This window comes from Perissodus microlepis, chromosome 11 (genome assembly GCF_051167445.1).
Source record: "Perissodus microlepis isolate ML-2025 ecotype Zambia chromosome 11, ASM5116744v1, whole genome shotgun sequence".
Lineage (NCBI taxonomy): Eukaryota > Metazoa > Chordata > Actinopteri > Cichliformes > Cichlidae > Perissodus > Perissodus microlepis.
In genome coordinates, this window is record NC_140471.1 from 11884971 (window position 1) to 11902472 (window position 17502).

Genomic DNA, 17502 nt, shown 5'->3' on the forward strand with positions numbered 1-17502 from the left:
AACAGTTACACAGAAACAAGATGAGAGATAAGTACATGAAAGACTTTGATCTCCCCATTTTCAGGGTACTTACAAATACATCATGAAATCATAAAATTATAAAAGAAAGAGAAATTGCATATATTTGAAATTGAGACAGAGATTAGCTTGTAATATATAAATGAAAGTACAGGTTTTGTACAAACATCAGAAAAAGCAGAGTTTATTTTAGAATATGTTTAGAATGAAAAACAGCACACCGTATAATGTAAAGAAATACAAAAGTGAGAGCATAAAATCTGGCAACACTGGAAAGTTTGTTCCACATAAACATATCAAATTCCATTATGATGTGAAATGTGGAAATTATGCTTCTAAACCTTAACTTCATAATGCGATACATTTGAATGAAACACTTTTTCCACAGCTCATTAAAAACACGTAAAAGAAGAAAGCAAACTGTTACAGGCTGCTGTGAACAACAAGTTCAGATTACAGCACCAGCAAGTTTCATTTGGCCTGATCAGACGAAGGAAAAGCATTACACAGAGTTTAGAAAAGACTTGAAATTCTGTAAAGCAGGTGGCAGTGCTAAGAGGTTATATTCATTCAAATAATCTAAACGTGTGCAGACAGGCCTTGAAGCTAAGACACTGGTGAAGAGTGCTGTGGCTACAACTGACCTCCATAGATGTAAGTGGAGGTGACTTCAGTGGATCTGGACATAACTGTGCTTCTCCTGTCTGCCACATCTCTGCTGTAACCAGGCACAAACTTTTTCAGCAGCTGCAAGGCTCGTCTCATAAATTTCTCTCCCACAAAAGCGTATATGATGGGGTTCAGGCAGCAGTGAGCGTAAGCTAAGGCCTGGGTCACTATTATTGATTTCATTAAATTTTTCTCCCAAGTTTCATCATGTGGGATTTTTCCTTTTTCCTGAAGAAACTTCAAGAAACGAGAAATGTTATATGGAGCCCAGAGCAAGAAAAATGCAACCACTATGCAGATGATCAGCTTGACGATGCGGTGCTTCTTTGAGGTCCTCATGCTCACCAGTGTGGGAATGATCCTGGAGTAGCAACCTACCATCACCAACAAAGGAATCACGAGACCCAGCACATTTGCGGTGAACAGGTTGTAATGAGCCCAGATTTTGCTCTCCTCGGGATAGTCACATCCAAACTTCTGGTACTCTTCTGTTTCCTGTGTGAAGATAAAATCCGGCAGAGAGACAAACAAGCTCAGCATCCAAACGAGCACGGTGAGAATGATGGCTGCCTTCTTTGTACGATAACGTGCAACCCTGTGAGCATGCAAGATGATCATGTAGCGGTCCAGCGTCATGACAACCATGTAGAAGATGCTGCTGAAGAAGCCAATCTGGTGAGAGCCGGAGACTAAACGGCACATGAAGTCTCCAAAAGTCCACTGGCCGACCCTGGCATAGTGAGAGTAGAAAGGCAGCGTGAAGACAAAGAGGAGGTCAGAGAGAGCCAGGTTGAAGAGGCAGATGTCTGTCAAGTTGCTCTGATTGCGATGCTTCACCAGGACACACACAACTAGTCCATTACCTTTGGGAGAAGTTACACAATAAGTGTACTTGTCACACTGTTACATGTAGAACAACATCATCTCTCTTTCTCTTACATACACACACTTTCATACATCATTTAAATACAATCCAACACCCATAATATACACACAAGAGGACGCACCTACCTATGAAGCCCAGGATGAAAACCAAACTATAGAGAGTGGCCAGAAACACTCTGATGAAGTCCATTACGTCGCTGTAGCTGATAGGTGTGTAGTTTCCATCGTCAGTAAAAAAAGTGCTGTAATCATACATTGTGGTGTATTCTGTGATGTTCTCTCCTGGAAAGGGAGAGAAAAGCTTTTAAAATGTTAACAATTAAGATACAACACACATGCATCAGGATTAGAGCCTATTTATTAGGAAACACAACTGCTACTGTATGCACCTGCTGCTGACTGTTGGGGATGCGACAGGAGAAGAAAGTGCTGGTTGTAGTCGTCCAATCAAAGGTTACTTTTGTGTGTTTTTTTAAGGTGATTTTTCCTTTTCTGAGAAAACCACTGATAATCATTGACTGAACTGTCGTTACCTGGCATTTTGGCCCATCGGAGATAATTGATAAATGAGGGTTTATTTTCCCACAGGTATATTTTTCCCACCATCATCAATCCATAAGATATCACTGCTACACTAAAATAGGATTTGGTCTGTTAATTAAACCTGAATTATTATAACTTATTTAGTTCACATGAGTTAAATGATAGGACATTAAATGATAGGAAAATACAAAAGCCTTAAGATGAACTTTAATGACATTGTGACAATGGATAGAATTTGTACCTTTTTGCAAACAATTTTCAAAGACAACCGAATACTGAATTGCTGTTAAAATATATTCACCTTCCATGGCGATGTTTCAGTGAAGATTCTTCCAGTTAGAGTCAGGAATTCCACTTCAAGCTTCCTTTTCCCTCTTTTACTGACGTGATGCCTCTAGACATGCAGAGGTGAAGTAACCGTCTTGATGTCTGCAGTCCGATAATGAGGACCACAGAAACAGAAGTGCACATGTTGTTTCGTGTATGTGTCCTAAGTGAGATCCTTATCAGGATTCTGTTGTTAAAGATATAGCTTGACATCCAAACAGCAATAAAACTTTAAAGAGAAAGACAGGACATGTGGACACAGCTTCAGAAAATGACTGTCGGACTTTGCTTAAAGCGTTAAAGGGTTTATTAATAATGTGATTTTATAAACACTGAATCATCCCAACATATGCTGCCGTCATCTAAATTCTTTATTATTTGTTGTTATTCCTCAATACCCATATCCTCTCAGACTGGGTGTCATTGAGGCACTGTTCTTCCAGCAAATCAAATGGCTAAAATAACTCTGTCTACTTTTTTTTCTCCAAGTTTTTATAAATGTATTGCTTAATTTTTTTTTAGAAATCTCCCAAATTCCTTCCAGTTGAGTAATTGATAATGCTACAGTGAACTAGTCAACCAGTAAAATGGGAGATACAGAAAAATTCTTTAAACAATCCCACAATTTTTACTCTACAGCAAATATTCCACCCTCAAATAATAAGAAAATGGGTCTTATTTCCAATGTCTTCTCCGGGTTGATACTAGGAAAACATACACAAAAATCTGTAGTGTAACTTGTTGGAACTGTCGTATTTTTTTAGCAGGTGGATAGAAATTTCGAGCTTGGAGTTTATAAGCCATTCTGTGTGAGGAGATGGCTACAGCGGCACACAGACTTTAACTGCAGCTTTACTGACATGTGCAGATATTTTATACTTGAGAGGGTGTTGTCTTTGAATACCCTCTTGTGATAGTTTAGGATAATCTCTCTCCCTCTCCACAGATCTTCCTCTTCACTGCAAACTTCTGTCGGTGTCAGTGCCGCCACAAAACAGTACAGTAAATAAAATCGCCAACATTTTAACTTTAAGTTGAATTTAAAGTCTTTTTGGAGCCTAATCTGCTGTGCAGCTCTTTGGGAAGAGGAACTAAAGACCTCTTTTGGTCAAAACCACCAAACTCCACAGAACAATATGGAAAAACTGGAAAACAGACACGTGAGGGGTGAATGCATGAAGTCACAAAGTAACCAGTCCTCCGAGGTAATGTTAGTGCTTTTTTTTTAAATTGGAGACTGGTGTGTTAAACAAAAACATAGCACCTCTGGTAAAATATAAAGAAGGGCATCTCTGCAAGCAACTATAGCCATGAAAATATTTCATAATATAACCAAAAATAACCACAAGAACTGAAAACTCAGTGAACTACCTCAGATAATTACTTCACAAACAGGACATCCTGTTAGTGTCTAGTGGAGCTAATTGTAGCTATCAAGCTATAATTATCACATGCACACATTTAGACCTATGTGGGAAAACATAATTCTGAGGGACAACCTTGGAATGTAGAAAGGCCCATTTATAGTATTGAGTACTGAGTGTGTTTCTGTGTTTTCAGCACATATTATCTCCTTCAACTTGTTTTCTTAGCAGTTTATGTCTGTTTGCTTCTCTCCTACTGTCTGCCTTTACTTACAGCATAGACCAGTGGTTCCCAAACTTTTTTTGCTAGGCCCCCCTTTGTTTTACAAGAAAAATTTTCGCCCCCCCCCCCCCCCCCTCCCGCTTGTGCACGCGCACACTCACAAACACATCCTCCAACCACACACACCCTTATTTTGCTCCATTGCGGTTTATTTCACACCTCAAACATGTAGTAAACAAGCTAAGCAAATACAAGTAATCTGCAATAAATTACAGGCAGTAAGAAAATAAACTACTAACTCTTTTATGCTACATCCGCACCTACACGAGTATTTTTGACAACGCAGCTGTTTCGTCCACACGTAAACGGCGTTTCGAATCACCGAAAACGGAGATTTTTTAAAACTCCTTTTTTGCATGTACCTGTGGACAAGGAATACAGAGTTGGTCAGGCAACTTCAAAGGTATGCGCCTTTTTCCACGTCAGGCTGTGCGCCACATTATTGTTCACCTGAGGTGAATTGCAGAATGGCAGATAGAGACAAAATACTGTTAATCTGACTGTCTTCGGTTTTTACAGGCTTACATACACACACGCAGTTACTGTCCCTCCATTTAGAAAGGCAGAGGCGTCACGGTGTGTGATTATTTTACGTGTAGTTGTTTTTTTTTTCCTGTGTAATAATATTCAACATTGCTATCAATTCATTTTCAAAAAATGCCTCTCTGTGCAAAATGGGTTGAAAAACAAACAACTGTGAGATACTGTTAGTCCGTGATTTAGACAGGGGGAACAAATAGTGGCAGGATCAGCCTGATATTATTTGTATCCCACAGTAACTTTACTGTATAAAGAGCTAACATCTCCAAAGTGTCAGGAGTAGTTAGTCATTACAACAAGTGTTTGAACAAAAAATCAAGAATGTGGGATACTGTTTGTCCGAAGAGCCCAGTGAAAACCAATTCTGCAGGGGAGACCTACCTCAGCACTTGTGCAGGTGAAACCAAAGGGCAGATATGCTTCACCATATTTTCTAGTCTTTGGATTAGAATGAAGTTGGTTTGGAAACATATTCAGCTATGCTTCATTTCCTGCTTTGCGTTTCTGTGGCCGCCCCATGCTAGCAGTGTCTAAGCGTTTTTGTCCCCCCCCCCTTTTCATACCGCGCCCCCCGGACGGGCCCCACACTTTGGGAAGGTCTGGCATAGACCAACATCTGTTGGCCCACTTTTTAGTACTGCTAAAATTGTTGATCGTCGAAACATCCTTAAATACCAATTCCTTCATTAAGTTGAAGTTTAAGGTTCGGGCTGGCTCAAAATGGGTCTGCTTATCATGTTTGCAATTAACTGTAACGAAAAGTAATTACCACACTCGAACACTTTGTGACAACCAGTTCCATCATGGGGCTGTTTGTCACACAGTATGGGGCTGGTTGTCCCTGGTTATGTAAAAAAAAAAGGCTTTATTTTATTCTATATTTTTTTCAGATAGAGACATAAACAAGTTTAGAAATAAACACTGCCTCGTTTAAATACAAGTGCTTTAATAATGTAACCTTTATTAAAAATCACAAAAACAACTGAGAACAGTCGGCACACTCCACCATGACTGCATTTTGTACTGATGTATCATTGATATCATTTCAAAAAGGCCAAAAGTATCTTTTAAAAGACAAACTGTTTTTATGCATGATAACCTGAGCGACAGTGAGCAAGTCAGTGTAAAAATCTTGATGCATGCTAGATCATCCAGATAAGGAAAGGCAGCCTATTTTTTAAGCTTGCTAGTCTTTATCTAGCAAACCTGTGCATTAGTCACACAACTCATTTATGACAAATGTGCATACCGGATTGTCAGAGATATAATCTTTGAGCGATCAGTTTTTGCAGACAACACATTGAAGCCTTGCTTCATGGACCAGCTATTGGTATATGGCTTAATACAAGCTGCTTATCCAACAAAGGAACAAAAACACATAACTGTAAAACCATTTCTCATTCTCAGGGGCCTGGTTGTCACCTAAGCTAACCTCTTGATAAGCACTTTTACCTAGCTAACACATGGTTTTAGCGTCACAGTGAAAAACTGATTCAAAGAAAGCTATTACCTTCAGCTTGTTAATAAGTGCATTTCTATAATCAAAAAAATTGTTTGAGATTTGAACTCAAAAACAAAAACAACATGAAAAATTACTCTGACCCATAAAAAAATACAAAATCCCTCCTCCTCTCAATATTTTGTGTGTTTTTCACAAATTGGCCAACGCAAAATAGACAGATTGTCAAGATTAGCAACAGAACTGTGAAAATGAGACTGCGCTGAAAAAATGTATGCATTTAAAAGTAAGGTTACATCTCAGAGAGAAAGTCAGAAGCTAAAGAGTGTGTTTGTCACTTGTCATGTTGTGTACAGAACAAGTTACTCCAGTTGGGTCCTTCTGTGCTACTTACAAACCTCTTGTTTAAAGGGACAGGTGCAGCAGCCTTCCAGCTTTGATTTCTGAACACAGCCTATATGTTTTTGTTATTTATTCATGAATGTCTAGTTTACACTGAAAGCTAATAGTACATCAGTTTTTTGAGTTATTATAGCCGTTAGCCGTTCTGGCTAGCTCTCATCCATTAGCAGCTCATTCATTTGCTCTGCCAAACATTTATGGAGTGAAGTGCCACTGGGATTGCATCTTCGATGGTTCAGTGGAGAACATCTGGGTTTTCTACTGGCTTCTGTCTCTCTGGTGTACCTCTTCAAGCAGCTAGCCAATGCTTTGAGTCTTGCTTGGGAGCTTCTAGGGCCTAAGCTATTGTCAGCTAGTTGCACTTCTTAGTACATCCCTTTCTTTATTGCATCTTTCTGCCACACATATAAGCCACTCTTATAATTGGCTAACCTCCCTCCGTGCTGCCTTGATCTTTACCTCCAATCTCCTTTTTCATAAAGAGCACTGCTCTATGTGGCTGTTCATCTTGTAGCCAACATCTCAAGGATCATCGTTGCCATTGTGTCGTTCAGCTGCTTGTTTTCAGTGATGGTCACAGTAGGGATTGTCCAAAATGCTACATTCACATCTCTTTTAGCAGACTTTCAGGTGTACTTAATGTAATCTTGGTAATCGACCATGAAGTGTCCAGGTTTCCACCTTAGCTATGAGCCTGTCTCTCAGGTAAGCTGCTCTTGTATTCAATGCCTTTAATGCACTAATTGTTCTTGGGGCTCGGTGGCCAATCTTTGAGGGTGGGGTGATGATATCTCCCTCCTGACCTGACATGCTAGCACCCCTTGCCGCATCATTTGTGTTGTAACTCATCAATCTCTAGTTGTGATAGCAGTTGCCAATTAAGGATGTTTAAACACATAGCTGTCAGATATTTTGCCATTACTCTATATATTGGGTGTAGTAGCATTCCAACATCTATTCTCAGTGCTTGTCCACTTATGCCTTGATACTTCAGTAGCCCACTTCTCATCAGTGTGTCCTGGTTCCTCAACACATGATGCGACGTCTGAGCCAGGAAGGCTTCAGCTATGTGTCTCTTGCTCATTTTCCAGGGCAGGCTTGGGTAGCATAGTGGGCCTAGCCTGCGGTGCCTTATGTTACCTATTTATCTCTTGCAGTGTTGTGTCAATGCACCGGATAAAAAATAAAGTCTTTCTCTTACTGAAGTGAAATTTATAAGGTAGGATAAGCTAAAAGTATAAGGTAAGTTTATGCAAATATGTGTACTTGTGCTTCCCTGCAACTTCATTTCGCTCACACAAAGTTGTTGGTGTACGTTTTCAACAATTGTCCCTTCGTGCGTGATCATTAGATTTAAATAGGAAAGGGAAAATGTATTCAAATGAAAATAATTTGATTCTGTGTTAATAGAAGCTCATCAGTAACTACAAAGCTTTCATGATAGTGAACAATTACTTGTCTAATAAATTAATCTGGGACAAATGAATTTGATCATTTCACACTTCATGATTGGATGCAGAATTTTCATTTTCTCAGTTAAATATTGTAGGAACTGAAATTTGCTTAACTTGAGATAAAAGCATATAGAATGAATGTGACCACTTCAAGCTGCGCTTCAATGTACTTCCCCGATGTCACAGGGACAATTAAGAACCCAGTGTGATTTTTATTTTGAGTAAATTCAAGATCTGCAGTAAAATGTTTTGATTTAAGAAAATTCTGATACAAAATGAGGACAAGAGCTGAGTGGATGCCAGCCTTGATTCATGAACAGTCCAAGTACAGGTACAAGTGTCATACAAAACATAAGTGTGCATAAGATCAATACCTGGAAAACAGTACAGTATGCAGGCAGAATAAAAAAAGAGCAAAAACAAAAACCCATCTGAAATGGGAGTCAAAGTTATTGAGGCAAAAGAAAAGAATTTATTTACAATGTAAAAGTAAAAAGTAGTAAAAGTAGGTCAGACCACTGTGTATATATATATATATATATATATATTTAAAAAGTGAGAAAAAAATCGACACTGGAAAGTTTCTTTAACATCAAATTCACAACTTCAGAATGCCATACATTTGAATAAACCACTTTTCACAGTCATTTATAACACATTTGAAATCTTATGGTCATAACAACATTAGCAGGATCTAAAGGTGTACAGACAAACTTTAAAGGAGAGACACTGGTGAAAAACACTGGTGGTATGTGGCAAAGTGACAAACAAACAAAACTAACAGGAAAAACACTGAAACTGAACACTAAAACATTCATGACAAAAACAATTACAACTGCCCTCCACCTTCTATAGTTTAAAAGAAGCAGAGGTGACTTCAGAGCCCCTGGACATAACTGAGCTTCTCCTGAATGAGCTGTCTGACAAATATCTTCCATAAAAAGGCACAAACTTTTTCAGCAGCTGCAAGGCTCGTCTCATAAACTTCTCTCCCACAAAAGCATATATGATGGGGTTCAGACAGCAGTGAGTGTAAGCTAAGGCCTCGGTCACTGTTTTTGACAGCCTTATATTTTTGTACCAGGTTTCATCATTGAGGATTATTTCTCTTTTCTGAAGAAACTCCAGGAAAAGGGAAATGTTATATGGAGCCCATAGTAAGAAAAATGCAAGCACTATGCAGATGATCAGCTTGACGATGCGGTGCTTCTTTGCGGTCCTCATGCTCAACAGCGTGGGAATGATCGTGGAGTAGCAACCTACCATCACCAGCAAGGGAATGATGAGACCCAGCACATTTATGGTGAACAGGCTGTAACGCTCCCAGACTTTGCTCTCCTCGGGATAGTCACACTCCACCCCTTGGGATTCCTGTCCTATTGCCTTTATGAAGATAAAATCTGGCAGAGACACAAACAAGCTCAGTATCCAAACGAGCACGGTCAGAATGATGGCTGCCCTCTTTGTGCGATAACGTGCAACCCTGTGAGCGTGCACAATGATCATGTAGCGGTCCAGCGTCATGACAACCATGAAGAAGATGCTGCTGAAGAAGCCAATGTGGTGAGACCCGGAGATCAAACGGCACATGAAGTCTCCAAAAGCCCACTGGCCGACCCTGGCGTTATGAGAGTAGAAAGGCAGCGTGAAGACGAAGAGGAGGTCAGAGAGAGCCAGGTTGAAGAGGCAGATGTCTGTCAGGTTGCTCTGATTGCGATGCTTCACCAGGACACACACCACTAGCCCATTACCTTTGAAGAAAAGACATAATATATGTACCTGGCAGTAGAGCAGGGCGATATGACCAAAAATATTTATCACGATATACATTTGAAAATTTGCGATACCGATATAACTGACGATATAATTGACACTAGACAAAATACTTTACAACTCCACAACTTTATTAGTGCAAAAAAACCCATCAATTTATTTTCACTTAAACAAGCAGCTGTTTTTTTATGTGCATTAAAGTTATTTAAAAATGCAACAGTGCAAATTCTTTGCTGACAGTTTAACCAAAAGGCATTTCCAGTGGAAACTGGCCGACATATCCTCAGCATAACCATGTATAATATCCACAAAACTTAAAAAGAGGTTATGTCACGGACCCGGCTCTGGAGGACTCGGGGGTCTGTGAGCAGGATGGATTATTATTATTATTATTATTATTATTATTATTATTATTATTATTATTATTAGTGTTGTTGTTATTTGGGGATGTGTGTTTTTCTGCACTATGCTGTGTTCGGGTTTCCACTCATATGTAGAGGCAGGGTGTGTACATGTGTGGCTGGAGGATGGAGAACAGCCACATGCAGGCCTGATGGGTGTGGCCCTGCAGGAGGACTGGCCACACCTGAAGTTCCTGCCACACACCTGTTGGTGATCAGGGCTCGTCGGGGGAGCTACTTAGGAGAGTGTTGGAGCTCCCACCGGCGTGGGATCATTAAGCTAAGACTCCAAGTCAGTGTCAGTGTGTGTGTGTGTGTGTGTGTGTGTGTGTGTGTGTGTGTGTGTGTGTGTGTGTGTGTGTGTGTGTGTGTGTGTGTGTGTGTGTGTGTGTGTAGTAGGTAGTGCGGATCGTGTGTGCGTGTGTGTGTGTGTGTGTGTGTGTGTAGTAGTAGGTAGTGCGGATCGTGTGTGCGCACGGGTTCAGTGTTTAACGGCTGCTTCTGTTATTGTCCTGCAGGTGGAACGAGGGACCAGAAGGGCAGCACGCACAGGGTGTGCAGAAACACAACTGCCGGAGCACGAGCACGGAAGTCGGAGGGGAACACACACATGGGAGTCTAGGGAGCAAAGGGGATTTATTGTGCATCTGTTACCTTCACTGTAAATAAAGTGCACTATTTGCATCGCAGAACCATGCGTTTCGGGTCCTCATTCCCCCATATCCCCACGGTCTGCCAGCCAGACCGTGACAGGTTATACACACACAATACGGTAATATTATGTTGAAGCACAGTACGTATCACTCCGCGAGGCTCCTGCCTACGATGCCGTAGTGCTCCGACAATCCATCAAGCGGTGCGGCTTTGTAGCTTAGCAAAGTCGTACTAAAACATTTGACAGATTTTCGAGCGCCGTGTACATAAAATCGTTTCAGGTCATTAAACACAACCAGAATTCATACATAAGGCACACGGGATTATAAGGGGCACTGTCGATTTTCAGAAAAATCAAAGGATTGATTTTATGTGCACCATATTTTCTGAAAAACACGGTAATAACGACGGCCCGCTAGCATGCTCTAACAAAAATAGTGCTTTGTTGTGTATCTGACGGACGAAAGCTAAACCAGTTCCACACCACTGAAGTTGCAGCATTTTTACAAACCAATTCTGGTTCATCTGTTTCATTCAATGATCTGCTTTTGCCCTTCTCATTCTCCGTCACCGCCATGCTTTTTCCGCCATGTGTGTATGAAAACAAAGACACTGTGCATGCTCGTTTTACCCATATTCTATCGCGATATTTCATTTTCTTTCGTTGCTCAACATTATACCGGTATTACCGTGAATGGTATGATATGGCCCACCCCTACCTGTCACACTGTTACATGTTGAACAACATTCTCTCTTTTCCGTTCCATCTGTGTGTCTCACATACACACATCTACATACATAGGTAAAAGTACGCAAAATGGAAATTCCCAGAAAAGGAGGTCTGTGCAATGTGTAGAAACTCATAATCTCCACAGCATACACACAAGAGGACACACCTACCTATGAAGCCCAGGATGAAAACCAAACTGTAGAGAGTGGTGAGAAACACTTTGTTAAAGTCCTTTACTTCAGTTAGGTTGGCAGGAGAAAGGTCTGTGTCGTTAGGAAAGTCATAGAAATATAGGTAATCTTGGGATTCAGTGTTTTCTTCTGCAGAAAGAAAGAGAAACATTTACTATTATTCTTTTTTATATTAATTTCAGCACAGGCTACGACAGTTAAGATGCATAACAATATATCAAAGACTTCTTTACTGCTGTAAACACATGCTACCGTTGGAGGTTAACTTGATTTATTTTTAAATGCTCATTGCATCAAAGTGTTAGGTTTGGTTTCGTAATGCCGTTTCAACCCTTATCAAGTGCAGCCTGAATTGCCAACCTATTGCTGACGACATGTTTCTGTTTTAAAGGAGGTTTTCCTTTGCTATGAGCACCACAAATAATCCATTCACGTCTGCTGGTTTGGCCATCAGTCGTTTGACAGTGGGGCTGATTTTGCCACCTATTGGTGCTCATTGGTACTCCCTCCTTGGGAACATCGTTAATCCTAAAAATGCTTCTTTTTAAAAAATAAAAATAGGATTAAATCTTCTTCACACTGTCTATGATTTAAACCTGCACCATTATTGTAACAAATCTGATAACTGGTTTTGTTGGGATTAAAATTATTAGACGAGGATGGTATTCCATAATAAACCTACGACCGACTATTTCATTAGGTTTGTTTATCTATGTTATTGTAATTTCTAATGTAAGCATTGTTTTGGATGTGATGAAAGGTTTTAACACTATTACCATGATTTTACAATATTACCATTATTATTCTGAAAGTAACAGATACATGGATGGAGATAACAGCACTTGTAAAAGTTGTATTAAGGCATTGTGGCAGTGTTGTGTTGTTTTTAACTACTATTAAAAAAACAACAGTAAAAATAAGATCTACAGATTAAAGATGAAATTAGAAATCATGAAGTAACTTTGACATAGTTTCAGTCACAGCATTTGGTTTTAGATCTCTGTGACAATGCGTGCAACCTTGAACACTACACTTTATAACCCAAGTAAATTTCCAAGAACTCTGTAAAACATGACACTTTAAATAGTCTAAATTGTGGATTAATGTTGAAAGATAATTACCTGACATTGTGATATCTCAGTGAAGGCTCATCCAACCAGGTCAAGTCAGGAATTACACTTCAAGGCTCCCTTTCCCTGTTTACTGATGTGATCCCTTTAGATGTGCAGAAATGAACTAACTATCAAAAGTTCTGCAGTCCGCTAATGATGAGAACAGAAAGAGAAAAAAAAGTGTTGTTTCCTGTACGTCCCCAAGTCTGATCTTTATCAGGAGTCTGCTTGAAATCTAGACTGCCAGAAAATGGTTCAAAGCACAACACAGCAAATGGTGACAGAAATTTCTACTTTGACTGCTGGTTTTTGCCAAAAGTGACAGAAAGTTTATTTTTATTGTTATTGTTACTATTGTTATTTGTTTTTCTTCTTGGACTCATTAATGTACACCACTGCTACATATTATATACTTTGTACTAACAGGAGACTTTAGCCATTATGCCTCACTAATACTGTGTTGGACCCACTTTAACTTTCAACAGGTGCTGCAAACATTCCTTAGTTATTTTGGTTCATGTTGATGTGATAGCATCGTGCAGCTGCTGTAGATTTGGTGGCTGCACATTCATTTTCTTTAAAAAATAATAATATTGGGTCCGTTTTTTGATAGATATAATGAAGAGTGACAAGAAAGGGCGGGGGGGGGGGGGGGGGGGATTTTTGGATGACATGTATACCAATATAACCATATGCACAATATATCTGTCTACACTGAACATATATGCGGTAACTTTCACACAGACTCTGTGTGTTTTGCCTCACCATGGTTTATTAATCACCAGCCTGACCATCCTGAGTATTGCTGTTGACTATATGCAACTCTTCATGACTGTTTTAATCTTCTAATTCCTGATTCCAGCAGGAACACCCACCACGTGTGAGTTCAAATAACCTCACACTATTATATTTACATGACAAGTTCAATGTGCTCAAAAGGCTTCCACAGCCACCACAGCCTTAATCCACCAGACCAGCTTTGGGATGTGGCTGAACTGGAGGTTTGTCTTTATGAATGTGCTGCCACCAAATCTACAGCAACTGCACGATGCTATCACGTCAGCATGGAACCAGAATTTCAATTCAATTCAATTTTATTTATATAGCGCCAACTCACAACAACAGTCACCTCAAGGCACTTTATATTGTACAGTAGATCCTACAATAGTAGATACATAATAGATACAGAGAAAAACCCAACAATCATATGTAACAGAGATTAATAACAGGTACGATTAAGTGCAGAGAGGTCTATTAACGTATAGTGAGTGAGAAAGGGGACTGGAAAGGAAAAACTCAATGCATGATGGGAATCCCCCAACAGCCTACGCCTATTGCAGCATAACTAAGGGAGGATTCAGGGTCACCTGGTCCAGCCCGAACTATATGCTTTAGCAAAAAGGAAAGTTTTAAGCCTAATCTTAAAAGTAGAGATAGTGTCTGTCTCCCAAATCCAAACTGGAAGCTGGTTCCACAGAAGAGGGGCCTGAAAACTGAAGGCTTTCCCTCCCATTCTACTTTTAAATACTCTAGGAACAACAAGTAGGCCTGCAGTGCGAGAGCGAAGTGCTCTAATAGGGTGATACGGTACTACAAGGTCATTAAGATAAGATAGGGCCTGATTATTTAAGACCTTGTATGTGAGGAGCAGGATTTTGAATTCAATTCTGGATTTAAAAGGAAGCCAATGAAGGGAAGCCAATACAGGAGAAATATGCTCTCTCTTTCTAGCCCCTGTCAGGACTCTTGCTGCAGCATTTTGAATTAACCGAAGGCTTTTCAGGGAGTCTTTAGGACTTCCTGATAATAATGAATTGCAGTAGTCCAGCCTAGAAGTAATAAATGCATGAACTAGTTTTTCAGCATCACTCTGAGACAGGATATTTCTAATTTTAAAGATGTTGCGCAAATGGAAGAAAGCAGTCGTACATATTTGTTTAATATGTGCATTGAAGGACATTCCTGGTCAAAAATGACTCCAAGGTTCTTCACAGTGTTACTGGAGCCCAAGGTAATGCCATCCAGAGTAAGAATCTGGTTAGATACCATATTTCTAAGATTTTCAGGGCCGAGTACAATAACCTCAGTTTTATCTGAATTAAGAAGCAGAAAGTTAGCGGCCATCCAGGTCTTTATGTCTTTAAGACATTCCTGCAGTTTAACTAATTGGTGTGTGTTATCTGGCTTCATAGATAGCTAGAGCTGGGTGTCATCAGCATAGCAGTGAAAATGTATGCTATGTCTTCTAATGATGCTGCCTAGGGGAAGCATGTATAATGTAAACAGAATTGGTCCTAGCACTGAACCCTGTGGAACTCCATAGTTGACCCTAGTGTGTGAAGAGGACTCTCCATTTACATGAAAAAATTGCAGTCTATTAGATAGATATGATACAAACCACTGCAGCACAGTACCTGTAATACCTACAGCATGTTCTAATCGCTCTAATAGGATCTTATGGTCAACAGTATCGAACGCTTCACTGAGGTCTAGCAGGACAAGCACAGAGATGAGTCCACTGTCAGAGGCCATAAGAAGATCATTTGTAACTTTCACTAAAGCTGTTTTTGTGCTGTGATGAGCTCTGAAACCTGACTGAAACTCTTCAAATCAGCCATTACCCATACTCTTATCTGACAGCGTTGCATCCAATGTGGTCTTCTGTTGCTGTAGCACATCTACTGCAAGATTTGAAGCGTTGTGCATTCAGAGATGCTCTTCTGCATACTTTGGTCATACCGAGTTGTTATTTGAGTTACTGGTGATTTCGTGCCAGCTGTCTGTGTCAGAAGTCTGGGTCTTCTCCATCAACAAGACATTTTCAACCAGAGAACTGCAACTCACTGGATATTGTTTCTATTTTGGACTATTCTCTGTAAACACTAAAGATGGTTGAATAGATAGTGCAGGAGTTCCTGAAACATTCAGAACAGCCCCTCTGCACAAACAACCACGTTATGGTAAACAGAAATTAAACTGAATTTCTTCCCCATTATGATGCTCACTTTGAACTTCAGCAGGTTGACATGACCATGTGTGCAGGTCTAAATGCTCTGAGTTGCTGCCACGAGTTTGGCTAATTAGATATTTGTTTATGTGCAATTGAACAGGCATGTTTATTGATATGTGCAGTAAATGTATTGTTTTTCTTTGCATGGAACAGTTTAAACTTGCATTTGGTGATGCAGTGACACACTTTGTCCATTCTAGCAACAGCTGTCACTCATATTCTTTGAATCTTTTATTAACATGCTGTTAATAATTCCCTGCCTTGGGGGATGTGAGGTGGGCCAATGAACTGAATAATTTCTTTAACAAGTTTGATTGATCCAGGATGCAGTCTCCAACATTGGCTGCAGACTCACCCACCCCCATTGCTGCTGTTCCACCCCTGACACCATTCACCACAGGGCTCTGGCCTGTCTTTCTCAACCAGCCATGTTAGGAGGGAACTGAGGAGGATTAAAGTCAAGAAGGCAGCGGGTCCAGATGGCATCAGCTCAAGCGTCAGGTCTTGCGCAGACCAATTGTGTAAGGGGTGTTCGAGCACATCTTCAACCTGAGCCTGAGGTTGGGGAGAGTTCCACAGCTCTGGAAAACCTCCTGTGTGGTACCAGTATCAAAGACTCCACGTCCCAAGGACCTCAACAGCTATAGGCCGGTGGCTCTGACTCCCCACCTGATGAAGACCCTGGAGCGGCTGGTGCTGGCTCAGCTTCGGACCCTGGTGAGATTATCACTGGACCCACTTCAGTTTGCCTACCAACCTGGCATTGGAGTGGATGATGCCGTCAATCACCTCCTACATCGTTCCCTCTCTCACCTGTGGACCGGTGGGAGCACTGTGAGAATCATGCTCTTTGATTTCTCCAATGCCTTCAACACCATTCTTCCCACGGTCCTGAAGGACAAGCTGGAGAACTTAGGAGTGGACCATCACCTCACATCATGGATACTGGACTACCTCACCGACCGACCACAGTACGCGAGAACTCAGGGCTGTGTGTCGGACAGGGTTGTCTGCAGTACGGGGCGCCACAGGGAACGGTTCTGGCTCCGTTCCTTTTCACCATCTACACTGCAGACTTCTCCCACAACTCCACCCAGTGCTTCCTTCAGAAGTTCTCTGATGACTCTGCAATTGTTGCCCTCAACATTGATGGGGATGACAGGGAGTACAGAGAACTGACCCAAGTCTTTGTGGACTAGTGCCAGCAGAACTACCTCCAGATCAACACCAGTAAAACCAAGGAGCTGGTGGTAGACTTCCGCAGGCACAAACATCCTCCACTGCAACCACTTAACATTCAAGGTATGGATATTGAGGCTGTGGATAGCTACAGGTACCTTGGTGTTTATCTGAACAATAAACTGGACTGGACTCGTAATTCAGAAGCCCTCAACACGAAATGGCAGAGCAGGCTGTACCTGCTGCAGAGATTCAGGTCTTTCAGAGTGAAGGGTCAACTCCTGAAGACCTTCTATGGCTACGTCTATACGCATTTTCTATTGTTTTCAAGCATTTCCGAACAGTTGTTCATCCACACTGAAAAAATCGAAACTGCTGTGTTCCTGTATTGCGCATGGGTGAAACGTAAGACTGCCCTGTCAGCCCCGTATTTACTTTCCGGCTCTTTAAAACCTCGCAGCAAAATGTCTCCTCCTGTCCTCCAATCCCCTGTAGTTCAGTCTCCTCC

At 40.8% G+C, this 17502-nt stretch overlaps 2 protein-coding genes across 2 annotated transcripts; both read right to left on the bottom strand.

Moving 5' to 3' along the window:
• Nucleotides 1-122: 122 nt before the first annotated feature.
• On the bottom strand, nt 123-2671 carry LOC146377309 (C-C chemokine receptor type 2-like). Its single transcript, XM_084943769.1, has 3 exons — nt 2417-2671; nt 1699-1854; nt 123-1550 (listed from the first exon to the last, which is right to left on the bottom strand). The coding sequence occupies exons 1-3, from the start codon at nt 2421-2423 to the stop codon at nt 652-654; spliced, it is 1062 nt and encodes a 353-aa protein (XP_084799895.1). The 5' UTR covers nt 2424-2671; the 3' UTR covers nt 123-651.
• Nucleotides 2672-6818: 4147 nt separating this feature from the next.
• Nucleotides 6819-12921, bottom strand: LOC146377310 (C-C chemokine receptor type 1-like). The gene is made up of 3 exons (XM_084944867.1): nt 12815-12921; nt 11673-11822; nt 6819-9695 (listed from the first exon to the last, which is right to left on the bottom strand). Exons 1-3 carry the CDS (start codon nt 12819-12821, stop codon nt 8794-8796), a joined length of 1059 nt encoding a protein of 352 aa, XP_084800993.1. The 5' UTR covers nt 12822-12921; the 3' UTR covers nt 6819-8793.
• Nucleotides 12922-17502: the final 4581 nt, after the last annotated feature.

Coding starts and splice junctions, on each gene's coding strand:
- LOC146377309 (XM_084943769.1), bottom strand. Junction 1,551..1,698: donor TTTCATCCTGGGCTTCATAG/GTAGGTGCGTCC, acceptor CTTCTCCCAAAG/GTAATGGACTAGTTGTGTGT.
- LOC146377310 (XM_084944867.1), bottom strand. Junction 9,696..11,672: donor TTTCATCCTGGGCTTCATAG/GTAGGTGTGTCC, acceptor TTTTCTTCAAAG/GTAATGGGCTAGTGGTGTGT.